Source organism: Oncorhynchus masou, chromosome 2, assembly GCF_036934945.1.
Source record: "Oncorhynchus masou masou isolate Uvic2021 chromosome 2, UVic_Omas_1.1, whole genome shotgun sequence".
Taxonomy (NCBI): Eukaryota; Metazoa; Chordata; class Actinopteri; order Salmoniformes; family Salmonidae; genus Oncorhynchus; species Oncorhynchus masou.
In genome coordinates, this window is record NC_088213.1 from 23,852,823 (window position 1) to 23,870,534 (window position 17,712).

General features: G+C 42.2%; 1 protein-coding gene across 1 annotated transcript in view; it reads left to right on the top strand.

The window, feature by feature from the left end:
- LOC135557182 (chromodomain-helicase-DNA-binding protein 9-like) overlaps window positions 1-17,712 on the top strand; it is a 128,953-nt gene that overhangs the window by 71,647 nt on the left and 39,594 nt on the right. The window contains 10 exon segments of the mRNA XM_064990390.1: window positions 101-212; window positions 1,433-1,582; window positions 2,012-2,080; window positions 4,556-4,611; window positions 5,043-5,160; window positions 5,774-5,860; window positions 12,300-12,437; window positions 12,540-12,661; window positions 17,251-17,357; window positions 17,360-17,493. Of these exon segments, the coding sequence (XP_064846462.1) occupies window positions 101-212; window positions 1,433-1,582; window positions 2,012-2,080; window positions 4,556-4,611; window positions 5,043-5,160; window positions 5,774-5,860; window positions 12,300-12,437; window positions 12,540-12,661; window positions 17,251-17,357; window positions 17,360-17,493 (1,093 nt within the window).

Here is a 17,712-nt window from a genome sequence, read left to right on the forward strand (position 1 = left end):
CATAGAGGGAAAGAGGAGAAAATAGAGTCCAGTTTTCCTATTTTGTCTCTCGTTTAACAGACGTTGATCCTTAATATTTGTCCTGATATCTTTATTTCAGGAAAATCGTCATTAAATTTGGAGGGATGAAGAAGAAGAGGGAGACAGAGTCTTCAGAGGAGGGGTCTGATGAAGAGCGTCCGCCTCGAAGATCCTTTAAAGACGATGACTCGGTGAGTCCCTCCCCCAGTCTCCAAGCTGCAGCTCGCAAAAGCCTTATGACGGTGTTATTGTGATTATTAAAGGCATGGAGTCCCTCCCCGTGTCTCCTAGGCTCTTCCAGTATGCAGGCTCTTTATGGCTGCAGAACTCTTATGATTGTGTTTTTGTGATGTTTAAGGCAGGGGTAGGCAAATATATTTATTTATCTATTGTAGTATTATTATTAAAAGGCATCGAGAGGCCATTTCCTCAGTCTGCAGAACGCAGGCCTTTGTGTTTAATGATTCATGTCATAAAGACTGGTTCTTATGACAGTGTTGTTGTGATAGTTAAAGCCATGGAGAGTCCCTGTCCTTGGGCTCTTATTGGCCATGCTGATGCTGATGCTGAGTGGAATACAGGAGTCACAGCTGTGGTATGGAGTCAAAAGTACACCGGGTGATTCAGAGTGAGTTCAGGACCTAACCAACTCAAGAACGAATAGCTCCAGTGTAATTTACTGTTGTTGATGGTAGAGTTGAGGATTATGTAGGGGTAGGCTTCTCACCCCTAACTCCCCTCTCCCCCTGGCTGTGTCATAGTATGGAGCGACTGGGGATTACACCCCCCCCTGCCCATGTGTGGGTATAATTATCCTCATTATCATCCCACCCAGTCTTAATTAGAGCTGTCTGAAGATGTCATTTAGAATGATTCTCCATTCCTGTCTGTTGCACTATAAGTGATGGAGTATGTAGACAGACAGCTCTGAGAACAGCTACAGCATCATCACCACAGGGGACCCCTCAGCCTGGGAGGTAACCTGACAGGCAGGGAAGGAGGGACCACTCAGCCTGGGAGGCAGCCTGACAGGCAGGGAAGGAGGGACCACTCAGCCTGGCAGGCCTGAGTCTTTTATGGGTTATTCTCATCCACAGACACGTTATTAGTTTCAACTGAATGGTATTTAGTATCTCATTAAACTGTGGCTGTCATTAGCAGGGTCTCTGATGTGATTTCCTAATAATAAACACTAAACACACTTCAATGCCACACCTATTGCTGCAGAGTGTATACAACTCACAGACACATGCACACACACTATTGAGAATAGACAGGACTGCCTTCGATGGCTGCCTACATATTAACCCAGTAAATCATAGGAAAAGAGTTATACTGATATTTTGGCTGTGCTGATTTGTACAATACAGAACCTCCGTAATAATAAACGTCTTTCCCTTACCCCCCGTAGACACGTCGGTCGAACCGCCAGGTGAAGAGGAAGAAGTATGCAGAGGAGGGAGAGGCCAGGGTGTCTGATGAGGAGGTGAAGGTCATGGTTAAAACCAAGAAGACCAGCACTGCTGCAGCACGCAAAGAGCCAGCACAGCAGCTGTTTGTGGTGAGGAGATACTGGCCTGGCCCAGGCAGCAATCAATAACTCTCAATAACATTCAGTTGTTCTAGACCAGTTGTTTCCAACTCCAGTCCTCCAGTACCCCCAACAGTACACATTTTTGCTGTAGCCCCAATGAGTGGAATCAGGTGAGTTTGTCTGGGGCCACAACAAAATTGTGTACTGTTGGGGGTACTGGGGGACTGAAGTTGGGAAACACTGTAGGACTGATAGGTTCTACAGTACCAATACATCTCAAGATTACATTCTTCATTGCTCTAGCATAGCCCTATCTAGTCTAATATGTATGTTGCATTGCAATGCATCTCAAGGCCATACTTCATTCTGATATACATTGAACATACATGAAACTGGTGTGTGGCGTATGAAGGTTGTACATGGAGCTGTTAAAGTGGTTTGTTTCCAATGCTGCAGGAAAACCCCAGTGAGGAGGATGCTGCGGTTGTTGACAAGATCATGTCATCTCGAATTGTCAAGAACGAGGTAGGATTACAATCATTATCTTTAATGCCACACTCACTCATACCACTCTTTGTAGTACTATAGTATTTTAGTTTGCAGTAGTACAACTACAGTCGTGGCCAAAAGTTTTGAGAATGACAAAAATTAATTTTCACGAAGTCTGCTGCCTCAGTTTGTATGATGGCAATTTGCATATACTCCAGAATGTTATGAAGAGTGAATCAGATCAGATGAATTGCAATTAATTGCAAAGTCCCTCTTTGCCGTGCAACTGAACTGAATCCCCCCCCAAAAAAATTCCGCTGCATTTCAGCCCTGCCACAAAAGGACCAGCTGACATCATGTCAGTGATTCTCTCGTTAACACGGGTGTGAGTGTTGACGAGGACAAGGCTGGAGATCACTCTGTCATGCTGAATGAGTTTGAATAACAGACTGGAAGCTTCAAAAGGAGGGTGGTGCTTGGAATCATTGTTCTTCCTCTGTCAACCATGGTTACCTGCAAGGAAACATGTGCCGTCATCATTGTATTGCACAAAAAGGGCTTCACAGGCAAGGATATTGCTGCCAGTAAGATTGCACCTAAATCAACCATTTATCGGATCATCAAGAACTTCAAGGAGAGCGGTTCAATTGTTGTGAAGAAGGCTTTAGGGCGCCCAAGAAAGTCCAGCAAGCTCCAGGACTGTCTCCTAAAGTTGATTCAGCTGCGGTATCGGGGCACCACCAGTACAGAGCTTGCTCAGGAATGGCAGCAGGCAGGTGTAAGTGCATCTGCACACACAGTGAGGCGGATACTTTTGGAGGATAGCCTGGTGTCAAGAAGGGCAGCAAAGAAGCTACTTGTCTCCAGGAAAAACATCAGGGACAGACAGATATTCTGCAAAAGGTACAGGGATTGGACTGCTGAGGACTGGGGTAAAGTCATTTTCTCTGATGAATCCCCTTTCCGATTGTTTGGGGCATCCGGAAAAAAGCTTGTCCCGGAGAAGACAAGGTGAACGCTACCAACATTAAAGCATTCTGAGACCATTCATGTGTGGGGTTGCTTCTCAGCCAAGGGAGTGGGCTCACTCACAATTTTGCCTAAGAAAACAGCCATGAATAAAGAATGGTACCAACACATCCTCCGAGAGCAATGTCTCCCAACCATCCAGGAACAGTTTGGTGACGAACAATGCCTTTTCCAGCATGATGGAGGACCTTGCCATAAGGCAAAAATGATAACTAAGTGGCTCAGGGGACAAAACATAGATATTTTGGGTCCATGGCCAGGAAACTCCCCAGATCTTAATCCCAGTGAGAACTTGTGGTCAATCCTCAAGAGGCGGTGGACAAACAAAACCCCACAAATTCTGATAAACTTCAAGCATTGATTATGCAAGAATGGGCTGCCATCAGTCAGGATGTGGCCCAGAAGTTAATTGGCAGCATGCCAGGGCAGATTTCAGAGGTCTTGAAAAAGAAGGGTCAACACTGCAAATATTGACTCTTTGCATATAATTGTCAATAAAAGCCTTTGACATTTATGAATTATACTTCGGTATTCCATGGTAACATCTGACAAAAATATATAAAGACACTGAAGCAGAAAACTTTGTGGAAATTAATATTTGTGTCATTCTCTAAACTTTTGGCCACGTCTGTACTTACCTTCCACAATGCGGGTTTGATTTAATTTAGCCCTCTGTCTTTTCCACTATACACTGAGTGTATAAAACATTAAGAACACCTTCCTAATCTTGCACCCCCCTTTTGCCCTCAGAACAGCTTCATTTCAACGGGGCATGGACTATACAAGGTGTCAAAAGCATTTCACAGGCATGCTGGCCCATGTTGACTCCAATACTTCCCACAGTTGGCTGTTGAGCGTGAAAAATCCTGCAGCGTTGCAGTTCTTGGCACAAACCGGTGTGCCTGACACGTATTAGCCCCGTTCAAAGGAAATAAAATATTCACTCTCTGAATGTCACACATACACAACCCATGTCTCAATTGTCTCAAGGCTTAAAAATCCGTCTTTAACCTGTCTCCTCCCCTTCATCTACACTGATTGGAGTGGATTTAACAAGTGACATCAATAAGGGATCATACCTTTCACCTGGATTCACCTGGTCAGTCTATGTCATGGAAAGAGCAGGTGTTCTTAATGTTTTGTACACTCAGTGTATGATGAGCTTTTGGACCATGCTGGTCATTTATGAACATTTGAACATCTTGGCCATGTTCTGTTATAATCTTCACCCGGCACAGCCAGAAGAGGTCTGGCCACCCAACATAGCCTGGTTCCTCTCTAGGTTTCTTCCTAGGTTTTGGCCTTTCTAGGGAGTTTTTCCTAGCCACCGTGCTTCTACACCTGCATTGCTTGCTGTTTGGGGTTTCAGGCTGAGTTTCTGTACAGCACTTTGAAATATCAGCTGATGTAAGAAGGGCTATATAAATACATTTGATTTGATTTAGTCTGTATTCTGTTCTGTAATATTGGTTCCTCTTCTAGGTCGCTCCAGGAGTTATCGTAGAAGTGGAGGAGTTCTTTGTAAAATACAAAAACTAGTAAGGCATTCTTTTTCATTCCAGCTAAGATAATTGCATTCACATTTTTTAATGTTTGTATTCAACCGAAAAAGCCAAATACAGTATGTTAAACAGAGCGATGTAAGACACAGCTTGTCATTACTCGTTCTTGCACTACCACTTTGAGATGCCTTTGACTGAACTCACATGTGACCTCATTGTAGTTTCAGTAGAACAAAATCCAGGCCAGTCTGAAATGAAGACTAATTTGGTGTGTAGTAGATTGTAAATCCTATACAAATGTCAAATGTACAAAATAGCACACAAATGGAACATTTAAACATAAAGTAAACATATATCCATTTGAAAGATGTACGACGTCATAAAAGACATTCAAGGTTTAGTTTGTACTATACGTGTGTGTTCTCGTGCGTTCCTGACTCTGTGTGTTGTCCCTCGGTCTCTCTCAGCTCCTACCTCCACTGTGAGTGGGCCGTAGAGCAGCAGCTGGAAAAAGACAAGAGGATTCAGCAGAAGATCAAACGTTTCAAGATTAAACAGGCACAGAGAGCCCACTTCTTTGCAGATGTAAGACCCTTTCACACCTGTGTGTGTGTGTGTGCGTGTCAGTGTGTGTGTGCGTGTGTGTGTTTGCCTGTTCAGCACAGGCGTGTTTGCATGCATCTCTGTAGTGTGCTTTAGGCCTTGATATGTTCATCCCACCCACCCATACAGTCATACAGTGCGTTTTTCCCCCCAGACTCCAGCTGGCATGAAGGCGGTTTACTATGTCTTCCTGTGTGTTTTAGATGGAGGAGGATCCCTTTAACACTGAATATGTCTTCCTGTGTGTTTTAGATGGAGGAGGATCCCTTTAACACTGAATATGTCTTCCTGTGTGTTTTAGATGGAGGAGGATCCCTTTAACACTGAATATGTCTTCCTGTGTGTTTTAGATGGAGGAGGATCCCTTTAACACTGACTATGTCTTCCTGTGTGTTTTAGATGGAGGAGGATCCCTTTAACCCTGATTATGTCTTCCTGTGTGTTTTAGATGGAGGAGGATCCCTTTAACACTGACTATGTCTTCCTGTGTGTTTTAGATGGAGGAGGTTCCCTTTAACCCTGATTATGTCTTCCTGTATGTTTTAGATGGAGGAGGATCCCTTTAACACTGACTATGTCTTCCTGTGTGTTTTAGATGGAGGAGGATCCCTTTAACCCTGATTATGTGGAGGTAGACAGAGTACTGGAGGTGTCCTATTGTGAAGACAAGGACACAGGAGAGGTACGACCGGTGGGGGGGCAGGAGGGGGGCCTCTTTCATTCACAACAAATGACCTCCAACGGAGAGATGATTAGACTGCCTTTTGTTAGAAAGAGAGAGAGAGAATGAATGTGTATGTCTGAACATTGTGTGTGTGTGTGTGTATGTCCTTGAGTGTGTCTCATCTCCTCATTTGTAGAAGATACTATTGTAAAGAATGGGGTCATTCCATACATGTGTATTATGGTTTTTGTCTCTGTTACTTTAGCTGTGTAGCTACTAGTGTTGCTTGGTGTACCAGTACCACGGTAACACCACAGTAACACCACGGCAATACCACGGTATCAACACCTCATGATAACTTATGATACCAACATTTTACAATACCATAGTACCGTTTGATCTAAAGAACCTGCTGGTGCCAGTTGAATTTAAGCATCTAGTCTGTTGTATGAGCAGGTCCAATAATATCCACTTCACTTTCATCAACATATCACGTGGCAGCTGTAATCAGCCAGCCTCATCCCCTACCAGCCCCCACTGACCTGCTTCTCTCCGGCCCCTCTTCATGCTCATCTATTCCTCCATATCAGCTCGTGATGTCGACCCTGATGAGACCTCTGTTGTTACATTTGTACATTTGTTACATTGGAGCAGCACGCAGAGCGAGCAGCAAAGTTTGTACATTATATAATTTCATCACCGGTTATAACCAAGAGCACAGGCCAGTTTGATCTGACTTTGCAAGTTCACTGTCGTGCAGCCTCTGAGGGTCAGAGAGGGAAAATAGAGCAGCGCTTCACGACAGGCATGCTTACAACTTTACAGCAAAGAAAATGCTTGTCCCTCGGGTAACCATGTCACCGCCACACCGGTGGTCAGGACACATGACGACAGTCAAATTCCACATGACCGTTTAGTTGCGGAAATTAGAGTTCTCCGAGCTCTGATACTTAAGCTCTGATACCATAAAAAAGCCAGCTCTGATAGTAGCCTACCAAACTTGCTAACTCTGTTGTCCCTCTAATAACTCTGACATCAATGCAAATGTAGTTGAAAATCTAATCAGACACTTCATATGAACTTGTGCAACATTTCAATAGGCTATGCAATTGTGTGAGAAAATCGAGTGATGGCTTCTCCTGAAAAGAGGAAGATCAGCCTTCTATAGGCTAGGCCTACTATACTATTTTTCAACTCCTAATATGAAGTACATTGCTTCTCTTTACAACAGTAGTATGGCCTACCTGGCTGGCATGAAAATGAACCACGGGAAAAGTGTCCTCCATTCGCTATTTAAGTACATAGATGACGTGTATTTGTCCCCCTGCCAGTTTCGACACAGTTGCATGATAATGGTCCATTCTAAATCAAAACAAATGTCACACATATATTATTTAGTATACGTAAAGACAAGATTAAATCAAGAATAGTCTGATGGGTGACAATATTAGCCTATCACTTGTGAATGATATCACTTGTGAATGATACCCAGCTTCAGGCAAACAGCTCATCATTTTTTAAATACTTTTTCAAATCATATTCGCACACCTCATATAGCCTAGCCCATAGACCTATATGTTTTGATAACATTTGTATCATAACTAAAGTGGCCAAAGTAACTTCTCAAAATTAAGCACATTCATCAACTTTACAATGGGTGTAGAGCCTAAATGACATACATCAAGTTTGGGGAAGATAATTTTTGCCATAAAAATGCACCTTTATAATAAAAACAATACATGCATAATCACATTTGGGTTACTTTTGAGAGTGGTGTTTTCCTGCTAATGGAACATTCACACTTACAGTTGAAGTCGGAAGTTTACATACACTTAAGTTGGAGTCATTAACCTGTTGAAACTCTAGGGGCGCAATTTCATTTTTGGATGAAAAACGTTCCCGTTTTAAACAAGATATTTTGTCACAAAAAGATGCTCGACTATGCATATAATTGCTACGATTCGAAAGAAAACACTCTGACGTGTCCAGAAATACAAAGATATTTTCTATGCGTGCCCTAGAACGTGAGCTTCAGGCAAAACCAAGATGAGACGGCATCCAGGAAATGAACAGGATTTTTGAGGCTCTGTTTTCCCTTGTCTCCTTATATGGCTGTGAATGCGAGAGGAATGAGAATGCCCTTTCTGTCGTTTCCCCAAGGTGTCTGCAGCATTGTGACGTATTTGTAGGCAGATCATTGGAAGATTGACCATAAGAGACCACATTTACCACGTGTCCGCCCGGTGTCCTGCTCCGAAATTGGTGCGCAAAAGTCACCTGCCACTATTTTTCCAAGGGATACAGAGAGTAAAGCAAGCTTCCACGAACTGCATGTCAATGAAGAGATATGTGAAAAAACACCTTGAGGACTGATTCCAAACAACGTTTGCCATGTTTCGGTCGATATTATGTAGTTAATCCGGAAAAAGTTTTACGTTGTAGGTGACTGATTTAGTGAATTTTTTTGGTAGCCAGACGCAATGTGGAAAACGGTTCGTCTTCAAAGGTAAATGATTTTATTTATTTGGTTATCTTTGGTAGCCAGAAAAGCGCAATGTGGAAAAGGCTAAGCTTGACAGTAGGCGATTTCTCCTACACACAATGAGCTTCAGGCTTTCAGGAAAAACAACAAAATGCGCATTTGGTTTGCAATGTAACTGAGAGTCTCCTCATTGAAAACATCAGAAGCTCTTCAAAGGTAAATGATTTTATTTATTTGGTTATCTGGTTTTTGTGAAAATGTTGCGTGCTACATGTTATTCAAAATGCATTGCTAGCTTTGCATACTCTTACACAAATTAGTCAATTTCTATGGTTCAAAAGCATATTTTGAAAATCTGAGATGACAGTGTTGTTAAGAAAAGGCTAAGCTTGAGAGTAGGCGCATTATTTTCATTTTATTTGCGATTTTCAGAAATAAATCGTTAACGTTGCGTTATGCTAATGAGCCTGAGGCTTTAGTCACGATCCCGGATCCGGGATGGGGAGTTTCAAGAAGTTAAAACTTGTTTTTCAACCACTCCACACATTTCTTGTTAACAAACTATAGTTTTGGCAAGTCGGTTAGGACATCTACTTTGTGCACGACACAAGTAATTTTCCCAACAATTGTTTACAGACAGATTATTTCACTATAATTCACTGTATCACAATTCCACTGGGTCAGAAGTTTACATACACAAAGTTGACTGTGCCTTTAAACAGCTTGGAAAATTCCAGAAAATGATGTCATGGCTTTAGAAGCTTCTGATAGGCAAATTTACATAATTTGAGTCAATTGGAGGTGTATTTCAAGGCCTACCTTCAAACTCAGTGCCTCTTTGCTTGACATCATGGAAAAATCAAAAGAAATCAGCCAAGACCTCAGAAAAATAATTGTAAACCTCCACAAGTCTGGTTCATCCTTGGGAGCAATTTCCAGATGCCCGAAGGTACCAGGTTCATCTGTACAAACAATAGTACGCAAGTATAAACACCATGGGACACCACGCAGCCATAATACCGCTCAGGAAGGAGATGCCTTCTGTCTCCTAGAGACGAACGTACCTTGGTGCGAAAAGTGCAAATCAATCCCAGAACAACAGCAAAGGACCTTGTGAAGATACAAAAGTATCTATAGCCACAGTAAAACGAGTCCTATATCGACATAACCTGAAAGGCCGCTCAGCAAGGAAGAAGCCACTGCTCCAAAACCGCCATTAAAAAGCCAGACTACGGTTTGCAACTGCACATGGGGACAAAGATCGTACTTTTTGGAGAAATGTCCTCTGGTCTGATGAAACATTAATAGAACTGTTTGGCCATAAAGACCATCATTATGTTTGGAGGAAAAGGGGGAGGCTTGCAAGCCGAAGGACAACATTCCAACCGTGAAGCACGGCTGTGGCAGTATCATGTTATGGGGGTGCTTTGCTGCAGGAGGGACTGGTGAACTTCACAAAATAGATGGCATCATGAGGATGGAAAATGATGTGGGTATTATTAGGCTATCCGAAACGTTAGACCAAATTAAATGCAATGCTACCAAATACTAATTGAATGTATGTAAACTTCTGACCCACTGGGAATGTGATGAAAGAAATAAAAGCTGAAATAAATCATTCTCTTATTATTATTCTGACATTTCACATTCTTAAAATAAAGTGTTGATCCTAACTGACCTAAGACAGGGACTTTTTACTAAGATTAAATGTCAGGAATTGTGAAAAACTGAGTTTAAATGTATTTGGCTAAGATGTATGTAAACTTCCAACTTCAACTGTATAGCCTACTGCCGTGTGTACATTGCTGCACTTATAATGTGAAGAAATAGCCTAATAGTTTATCAATGTTTTAAGCCATTCTCATCTGTTGCGTCAGGCTTATTGCTTAAAACAGGTTTTTTGATGCTAGTGGTTATATTAATTTGGGATCTATCGCAACCCACAACTGTCCAAGACTATGTTTTGAATATTTATTTATTGCACAGACTAGAATAGGTCAACCTTTGTACTATGGGGGATAGTAGATTGACATAGGATGGTGCGTTTGCTGTTCGTTAGGCCTACTCATCTTGTTGGCTGACGAAAAGTAAATGTGGACAGTTCTTCCAATATCTTCAATATGCACCTTGGTATTGGATAAGGACGCACGCAGTTGCGTCCCCGATGTGTCTGTCTTCACTTGTAGCCTGTGAGAAAGATCTGATCATGTGACGGAGAGCCAGTGAGAGGTGCTTCGGCACACAGCCGGGAGAAGGGATTCATGATTATTATATTCAGCCCAAGGGCCCAACGGTCACTGGCCGCAAAAGGCATGGATGTTTTTAGGGGACATTACGGAAACACAAAAGAGATGCAGCCGGGAAATTTGAGGCATTATCAACTGCTTGAGTGAGAGACTGATGAAGTGTGTACAGCCTGTGCAAAAACAAAGCAGAGCTCATGCCTTTCATGTAACTTTTTTCAAATCATCATTAGAGTCGCATCATGCAGCCTTAGAATGTATAAAAAATCTAAACATATAGCCTAACATTTGTATCACCAAAGCGCAGCGGGGTTATTTTGATTCATGTTTTAATAAATCACTTCACATGAACAAACTAACAAAAACAAGAAATGTGAAAACCCCAAACAGTCCTATCTGGTGCAGACACAGAGACAGGAACAATCACCCACAAACACACAGTGAAACCCAGGCTACCTAAGTATGATTCTCAATCAGAGACAACTAATGACACCTGCCTCTGATTGAGAACCATACGAGGCCGAAACATAGAAATACCCAAATCATAGAAAAACAAACATAGACTGCCCACCCCAACTCACGCCCTGACCATACTAAATAAAGACAAAACAAAGGATATAAAGGTCAGAACGTGACAATCACAACTAAAGTTACATAAATAACTCTAAATTAAGCATATAGGAGTACCTGTTTCTTTGTTAACTGCTCAACACAGAATAGAGAAAATATCCTTCCTATTTTATTCAGCCATGTTCAATTGTATTCTTCATATTATAAAATAATGGCACGGAATTCTAAGAAAATCTTGTCTGCTAAATGAACTAGTATAGCCCACAGCCATATGGCATAGCCAGATCAGGACCTAACATAAGGACAACTCAGAGTATGCTATTCTGTTCTTCTGAAATAGACTGCCTTTTCTTCATATCATGTTTTTAGACCGGTTTAAAATAAATAATAGATTTATTGTGAAGGTGTAGGATATATTACAATGATTTATTAGACTTGTTCAAATGTATATGTTCCAAAGGTCTGTATTAGTGGCTTGAGACTGGCAGTGAGACTGGCACTTATTTGCTTGACAATCCCCGGCTGACGAAATATCTTTGCCGCCACGGCCCTACTTGTTCCTAGCCTGAATGGTTCAGAAATCTATTTCTTTCTGGTGCTCCTTAAATTCTGTTTGGTGCCTAGCGTTTTAAAAGTTCAGAGCAGTGTGTGTTTGTGGGAGAGAGTGAGTGGTGTGTGTGTGTGTGTTTTTACGAGAGGGAGGGAGATTGAGTGTGAGGAAGGGATGGAGAGTGTGTGTGTCTATTTTAACTGAAGAGTAAAGAAGGTTTCATGCAGTGTTTTCTCATTACTGACACAATGACATGCAGATCATTATGCATGTATGTTCCTTCCTCCCATTCCTCCAGCCAAATCACAAGTAGTAGGCCTTTGCAAATATGAGGAAATCAGCCATTCTATGCAGTATTCTATTAAACACTGAACAGTGTGAAGTTAAATTCAATATGTGTTGCATTGAGTAAAAGTGTGAATTTCAGTGGCAGGTTTTTGCGTAGCTCATGCGCAGGAGGTTTAGAAAACGGGGGACTGGGTAAACAGGACGCTAGTGACAACACTAGTAGCTACTAAAAGGTGAAGTTTCTATGTTTTTTTGTGTTAACTCACAACATCTCTCTCTCTTTCCCCCTCCCTCCTCCCCCTCTCTCCGTCCCTCTTCCCCCAGCAGGTGGTGTACTACCTGGTGAAGTGGTGCTCTCTGCCCTATGAAGACAGTACATGGGAACTGAAGGGGGATGTGGACCAGAGTAAAATAGAGGAGTTTGAGCTGCTGCAGGCAGCAAGGCCAGACTCCCGCAGGATGGTAAAGCCCCCTTTATTCAACCTCCTTTCTCTTCTCTTCCTCTCTCTTCTTTTCTCATCTCTCTTCTCATCTTCTCATCCTCTAACATTCTCTACCCCACAGGAGCGTCCCCCAGCCAGCCTGTGGAAGAAGAGGGATCAGTCGAGGGAGTACAGGAACAGTAACGTCCTCAGGGACTACCAGCTGGAGGGAGTCAACTGGCTCCTCTTCAACTGGTACAACAGGTCAGTAGGGCCCCCCTAAGACTACACACACACACACACACACATACTGTACCTGTATTCATGTGCAAACAAGCAGACACACAGTGTTCTGCTGCCCTGAACAGATTCTGACAGTCAGAAACACAGGGTTGTTCCAGACTTCAGATCCTAGGTTTCAGCTCTGTGGTTGTAGCATACTGCATCCAGCCAGAGAGACAAGGGCTGGACTGACAGATTGCTAAGTAGTGCAGAAGAGAAGCCAGTGAAGCAGTGAGCTGACAGCATGTCTGTACCGAGACAGGGAGACGCTTGCCTAGAACCTTCTGACTTCTAGCTTGGTTTAGTATGCAAAACCTGTGAAGAATGTGGTTAATAGGCTTGGACGGTATGTCGTATATACCATATACCGGGGTATTGAGGTACCAACAGTATGATTTTAGTTTTGATTTGTTTTTGGGGGGTTTTGGGGCACCCTAAGCTCAGGGGTGCGTGCTATCCACTGCTTATAACAACCAGTTAACTATCTAAGATAAATTATCTCCTGCTCATGGCGCCAGCTATGCATCTGGTTTAATAACTTGCTAGCTATATGGCTAGCTTGCAAGATCACAGTTCTTGGTTACAGCAGAGACAATCAACCCCCTTGATCAAGATCTCTACTGCTTGAATTTTCTTTGTGCATAATAAAAATAAATACATTTAAAAATATATATATATATATATATATTTATTTTTATTACGCACAAAGAAAATTCAAGCAGTAGGGATATATAGCAGTGGCAGGTAGCCTAGTGTTCAGAGCGTTGGGCCAGTAACCAAAAGGTTGCAAGATCAAACCCCCGAGTTGACAAGGTAAACATCTGTCATTCTTCCTCTGAACAAGGCAGTTAACCCACTGTTCCTAGGCCTTCATTGTAAATAAGAATTTGTTCTTAACTGACTTGCCTAGTTAAATAAATGTAAAAAAAAAAAATATATATATATATATATATATATGCACGCACACTCCATGGCCAAAATTATGTGGACACACCTTAAAATTAGTGGATTTGGCTATTTCAGCCACACCCGTTGCTGACAGGTGTATAAAATTGAGCACACATTGTCAGTAGAATAGCCCGTACTGAAGAACTCAGTGACTTTCAGCGTGGCACCGTTTGTGTATGTACAGTTGAAGTCGGAAATGTACATACACTTAGGTTGGAGTCATTAAAACTCGTTTTTCAACTACTCCAGAAATTTCTTGTTAACAAACTACAGTTTTGGCAAGTCGGTTAGGATATCTACTTTGTGCATGACAAGTAATTTTTCCAACAATTGTCTACAGACAGATTATTTCACTTATAATTCACTGTATCATAATTCTAGTGGGTCAGAAGTTTACATACACAAAGTTGACTGTGCCTTTAAACAGCTTGGAAAATTCCAGAAAATTATGTCATTGCTTTAGAAGCTTCTGATAGGCTAATTGACATAATTTGAGTCAATTGGAGGTGTACCTGTGGATGTATTTCAAGGCCTACCTTCAAACTCAGTGCCTCCTTGCTTGACATCATGGGTAAATCAAAATAAATCAGCCAAGACAACAGAATAAAAAATTGTAGAGCTCTACAAGTCTGGTTCATCCTTGGGAGCAATTTCCAAACGTCTGAAGGTACCACGTTCATCTGTACAAACAATAGTACGGAAGAATAAACATGGAACACCACGCAGCTGTCATACTGCTCAGGAAGGAGACGCGTTCTGTCTCCAAGAGATGAACATACTTTGGTTCGAAAAGTGCAAATCAATCCCAGAACAACAGCAAAGGACCTTGTGAAGATGCCGGAGGAAACAGGTACAAAAGTATCTATTTCAACAGTAAAACGAGTACTGTATCGAAATAACCTGAAAGACCGCTCAGCAAGGAAGAAGCCACTGCTCCAAAATGGACATTAAAAAGTCAGACTACGGTTTGCAACTGCACATGGGGATTGCAAGCCGAAGAACACCATCCCAACCGTGAAGCACGGTGTTGGCAGCATCATGTTGTGGGGGTGTTTTGCTGCAGGAGGGACTGGTGCACTTCACAAATAGAGGGCCTCATGAGGAAGGACAATTATGTGGATATATTGAAGCAACATCTCAAGACATCAGACAGGAAGTTGAAGCTTGGTCGCAAATGGGTCTTCCAAATGGACAATGACCCCAAGCATACTTCCAAAGTTGTGGCAAAATGGCTTAATGACAACAAAGGCAAGGTATTGGAGTGGCCATCACAAAGGCCTGACCTCAATCCAATAGAAAATGTGTGGGCAGAACAGAAAAAGCGTGTGCGAGCAAGGGGGCCTACAAACCTGACTCAGTTACACCAGCTCTGTCAGGAGGAATGGGCCACAATTCACCCAACTTATTGTGGGAAGCTTGTGGAAGGCTACCCAAAACGTTTGATCTAAGTTAAACAATTTAAAGGCAATGCTACCAAATACTAATTGAGTGTATGTAAACTTCTGAGCCACGGGGAATGTGATGAAATAAATAAATAATTCTCTCTACTATTATTCGGACATTTCACATTCTTAAAATCAAGTGGTGATCCTAACTGACCTAAGACAGGGAATTTTTACTCGGATTAAATGTCAGGATTTGTGAAAAACTGAGTTGAAATGTATTTGGCTAAGGTATATGTAAACCTCCGACTTCAACTGTATATGTGTGTGTGTGTATATATATATATGTGTGTGTATATATATATGTGTGTGTATGTATATACACACACTCACACATACAGTGTATATATATATTTTACATTTGGAAATAAATTGCACCCTTTTTGTGCCTGCCAGTAATACCACATACCCTGGTATGGTACACGAACGGTATGAAAATACTGCCCAACCCTAGTGGTTAATAATATTTTTTAAAGGGAAGAACACAACGGCATAAACATGCAGTACTGGAAAACACTGCACTCTGCCACATAGGCTGAATGAAAAGATTGAAAGGTTGTCTGTCTTTCTTTTTACACTATCTTTGAAAAGAGGATGCTTTCATTGACTTAAGGATTTTTTGGTTGTCTGTTTTGATTTGTGTCTTAGTCTTACATTTTTTTCCATGAGGACATTTTCATTCACTTATCTTGTATGTTTTTGAGGCTTCGTCACTGCGCAGAGGTAGTGTAGATGTTTAATTATAAATGGTTTCCTTGTGTTGTGTTGAGATCGTGCAGTGATTTGGCTGAGTTAACATTATTGACCTGTGTGCCTCTGAGGCTTGTGGATTGTTCACTGTTCTGCTATCAACATCCTCTTTGTTTACATTTGACCTTTATTTAACAGGGCATGTCAGTTAAGAACAAATTCTGATTTTCTATGATGGTCTAGGATCAGTGCCTTCAGGAGCAGAATGACAGATTTGTACTTCGTCAGCTCAGGGATTTGATCTTGCAACCTTTCAGTTACTAGTCCAACATTCTAACCACTAGGCTACGCTGCCGCTGGGGAAAGGGAAGAGGAGGAAGACAGAGAGAGAAAGATCGAGAGCGACAGAGATATAGAGAGACCGATCAAGGGAGAGAGAAAGATGGAGAGACAGATCAAGGGAGACAGAGATATAGAGAGACCGATCAAGGGAGAGAGAAAGATGGAGAGCGACAGAGGGAGACAGAGATATAGAGAGACCAATCAAGGGAGAGAGAAAGATGGAGAGCGACAGAGGGAGACAGAGATATAGAGAGACCGATCAAGGGAGAGAGAAAGATGGAGAGACAGATCAAGGGAGAAAGCGAGTGAGTGTGGAACACATCCCAAATCATCTGTTTGTAGCCAGGCTGTAGTGTTGCTACTGGGACTGTGTTTCAGAGTGCTGTGAAGTTCTTAAAGGTCCAATGCAGCACTTTTTAATATCTCTATCAAATTATTTCTCGGTAACAATCAAGTACCTTAAAACGGTCAGAAAGAAACAAAATTAGCTTCTTAGCAAAGAGCAATTTCTCAAGCAAGAATTTTGCTAGGACTGCCTGGGATGGGTCTGAGTGGGGAAATCTGAAAACTAACTATTATTGGCAGAAAGTTTTGGACTCTCTTTGTTATTGGTCTATCAACTAATTTACTGTGATGTTACCAGGCAGGCCAAAACAACATCCCACCAAAACAGGCTGAAATTTCAGCTGGTATTTTCAATCAGCTCTTACACTAAAAGGGCATTATCATAATTTTCACAATTTCAGAGTATTATTCCATCCTCATATTGTGGAAATATTTATAAAACATAGGAAATCCTGTTTTTGACTGCGCTGAGCCTTTAAGATGAATGAAAACAGTATAGGAAGCAAGTGGGAGTATCTGCTCTTTGCAATTAATGTCAAGATTTGCTGTAACACCCCCACCCTCTGGACAACCAGATTAATGTTCTGCCTGAATACTAGAGGAAGGATTCTGTTCAGCTCAGTCTCATCACTTAGTATCAATATCAGACAGGACCACAACTACTATATACATTTTTTGGGACTGTAATGTCTCTCTCTCTCTCTCTCTCTCTCTTTATTCCTCCAACCCCCCTCTCGCTTCCTCTCACTCCTTTCTTACTCCCTCCCTGCCCCCCACCCCTCTCTCTCCCTCTCTTCCTCACAGACGGAACTGTATCCTGGCAGATGAGATGGGTCTGGGGAAGACCATCCAGTCCATCACGTTTCTGGAGGAGATCTGGCGTGTGGGCATCAGGGGCCCCTTCCTCATCATCGCCCCCTCTCCACCATCGCCAACTGGGAGAGGGAGTTCAGAACGTGGACCCACCTCAACGTCATTGTCTACCACGGCTCCATGGTCAGCAGGCAGATGCTGCAGCAGTACGAGATGTACTCCAGAGACACACAGGTAAACAACAACATAAATAAACAACACAGGCTAGCCGTACGAGATGTATAGTCAGGGACCCACTTCAGGGACCCACAGATGAACAACAATGTCAACAACAGGTTGGTCCTTGACGTTTCAAAAAGTTGTTCTCTGATGAGGGGAGGTGGTGGTTGTCAAAAACAACAGCAAAAGGGCCTTGAAACCCGCTGGCAGCCAGCATCTCATAATGGGGACTAA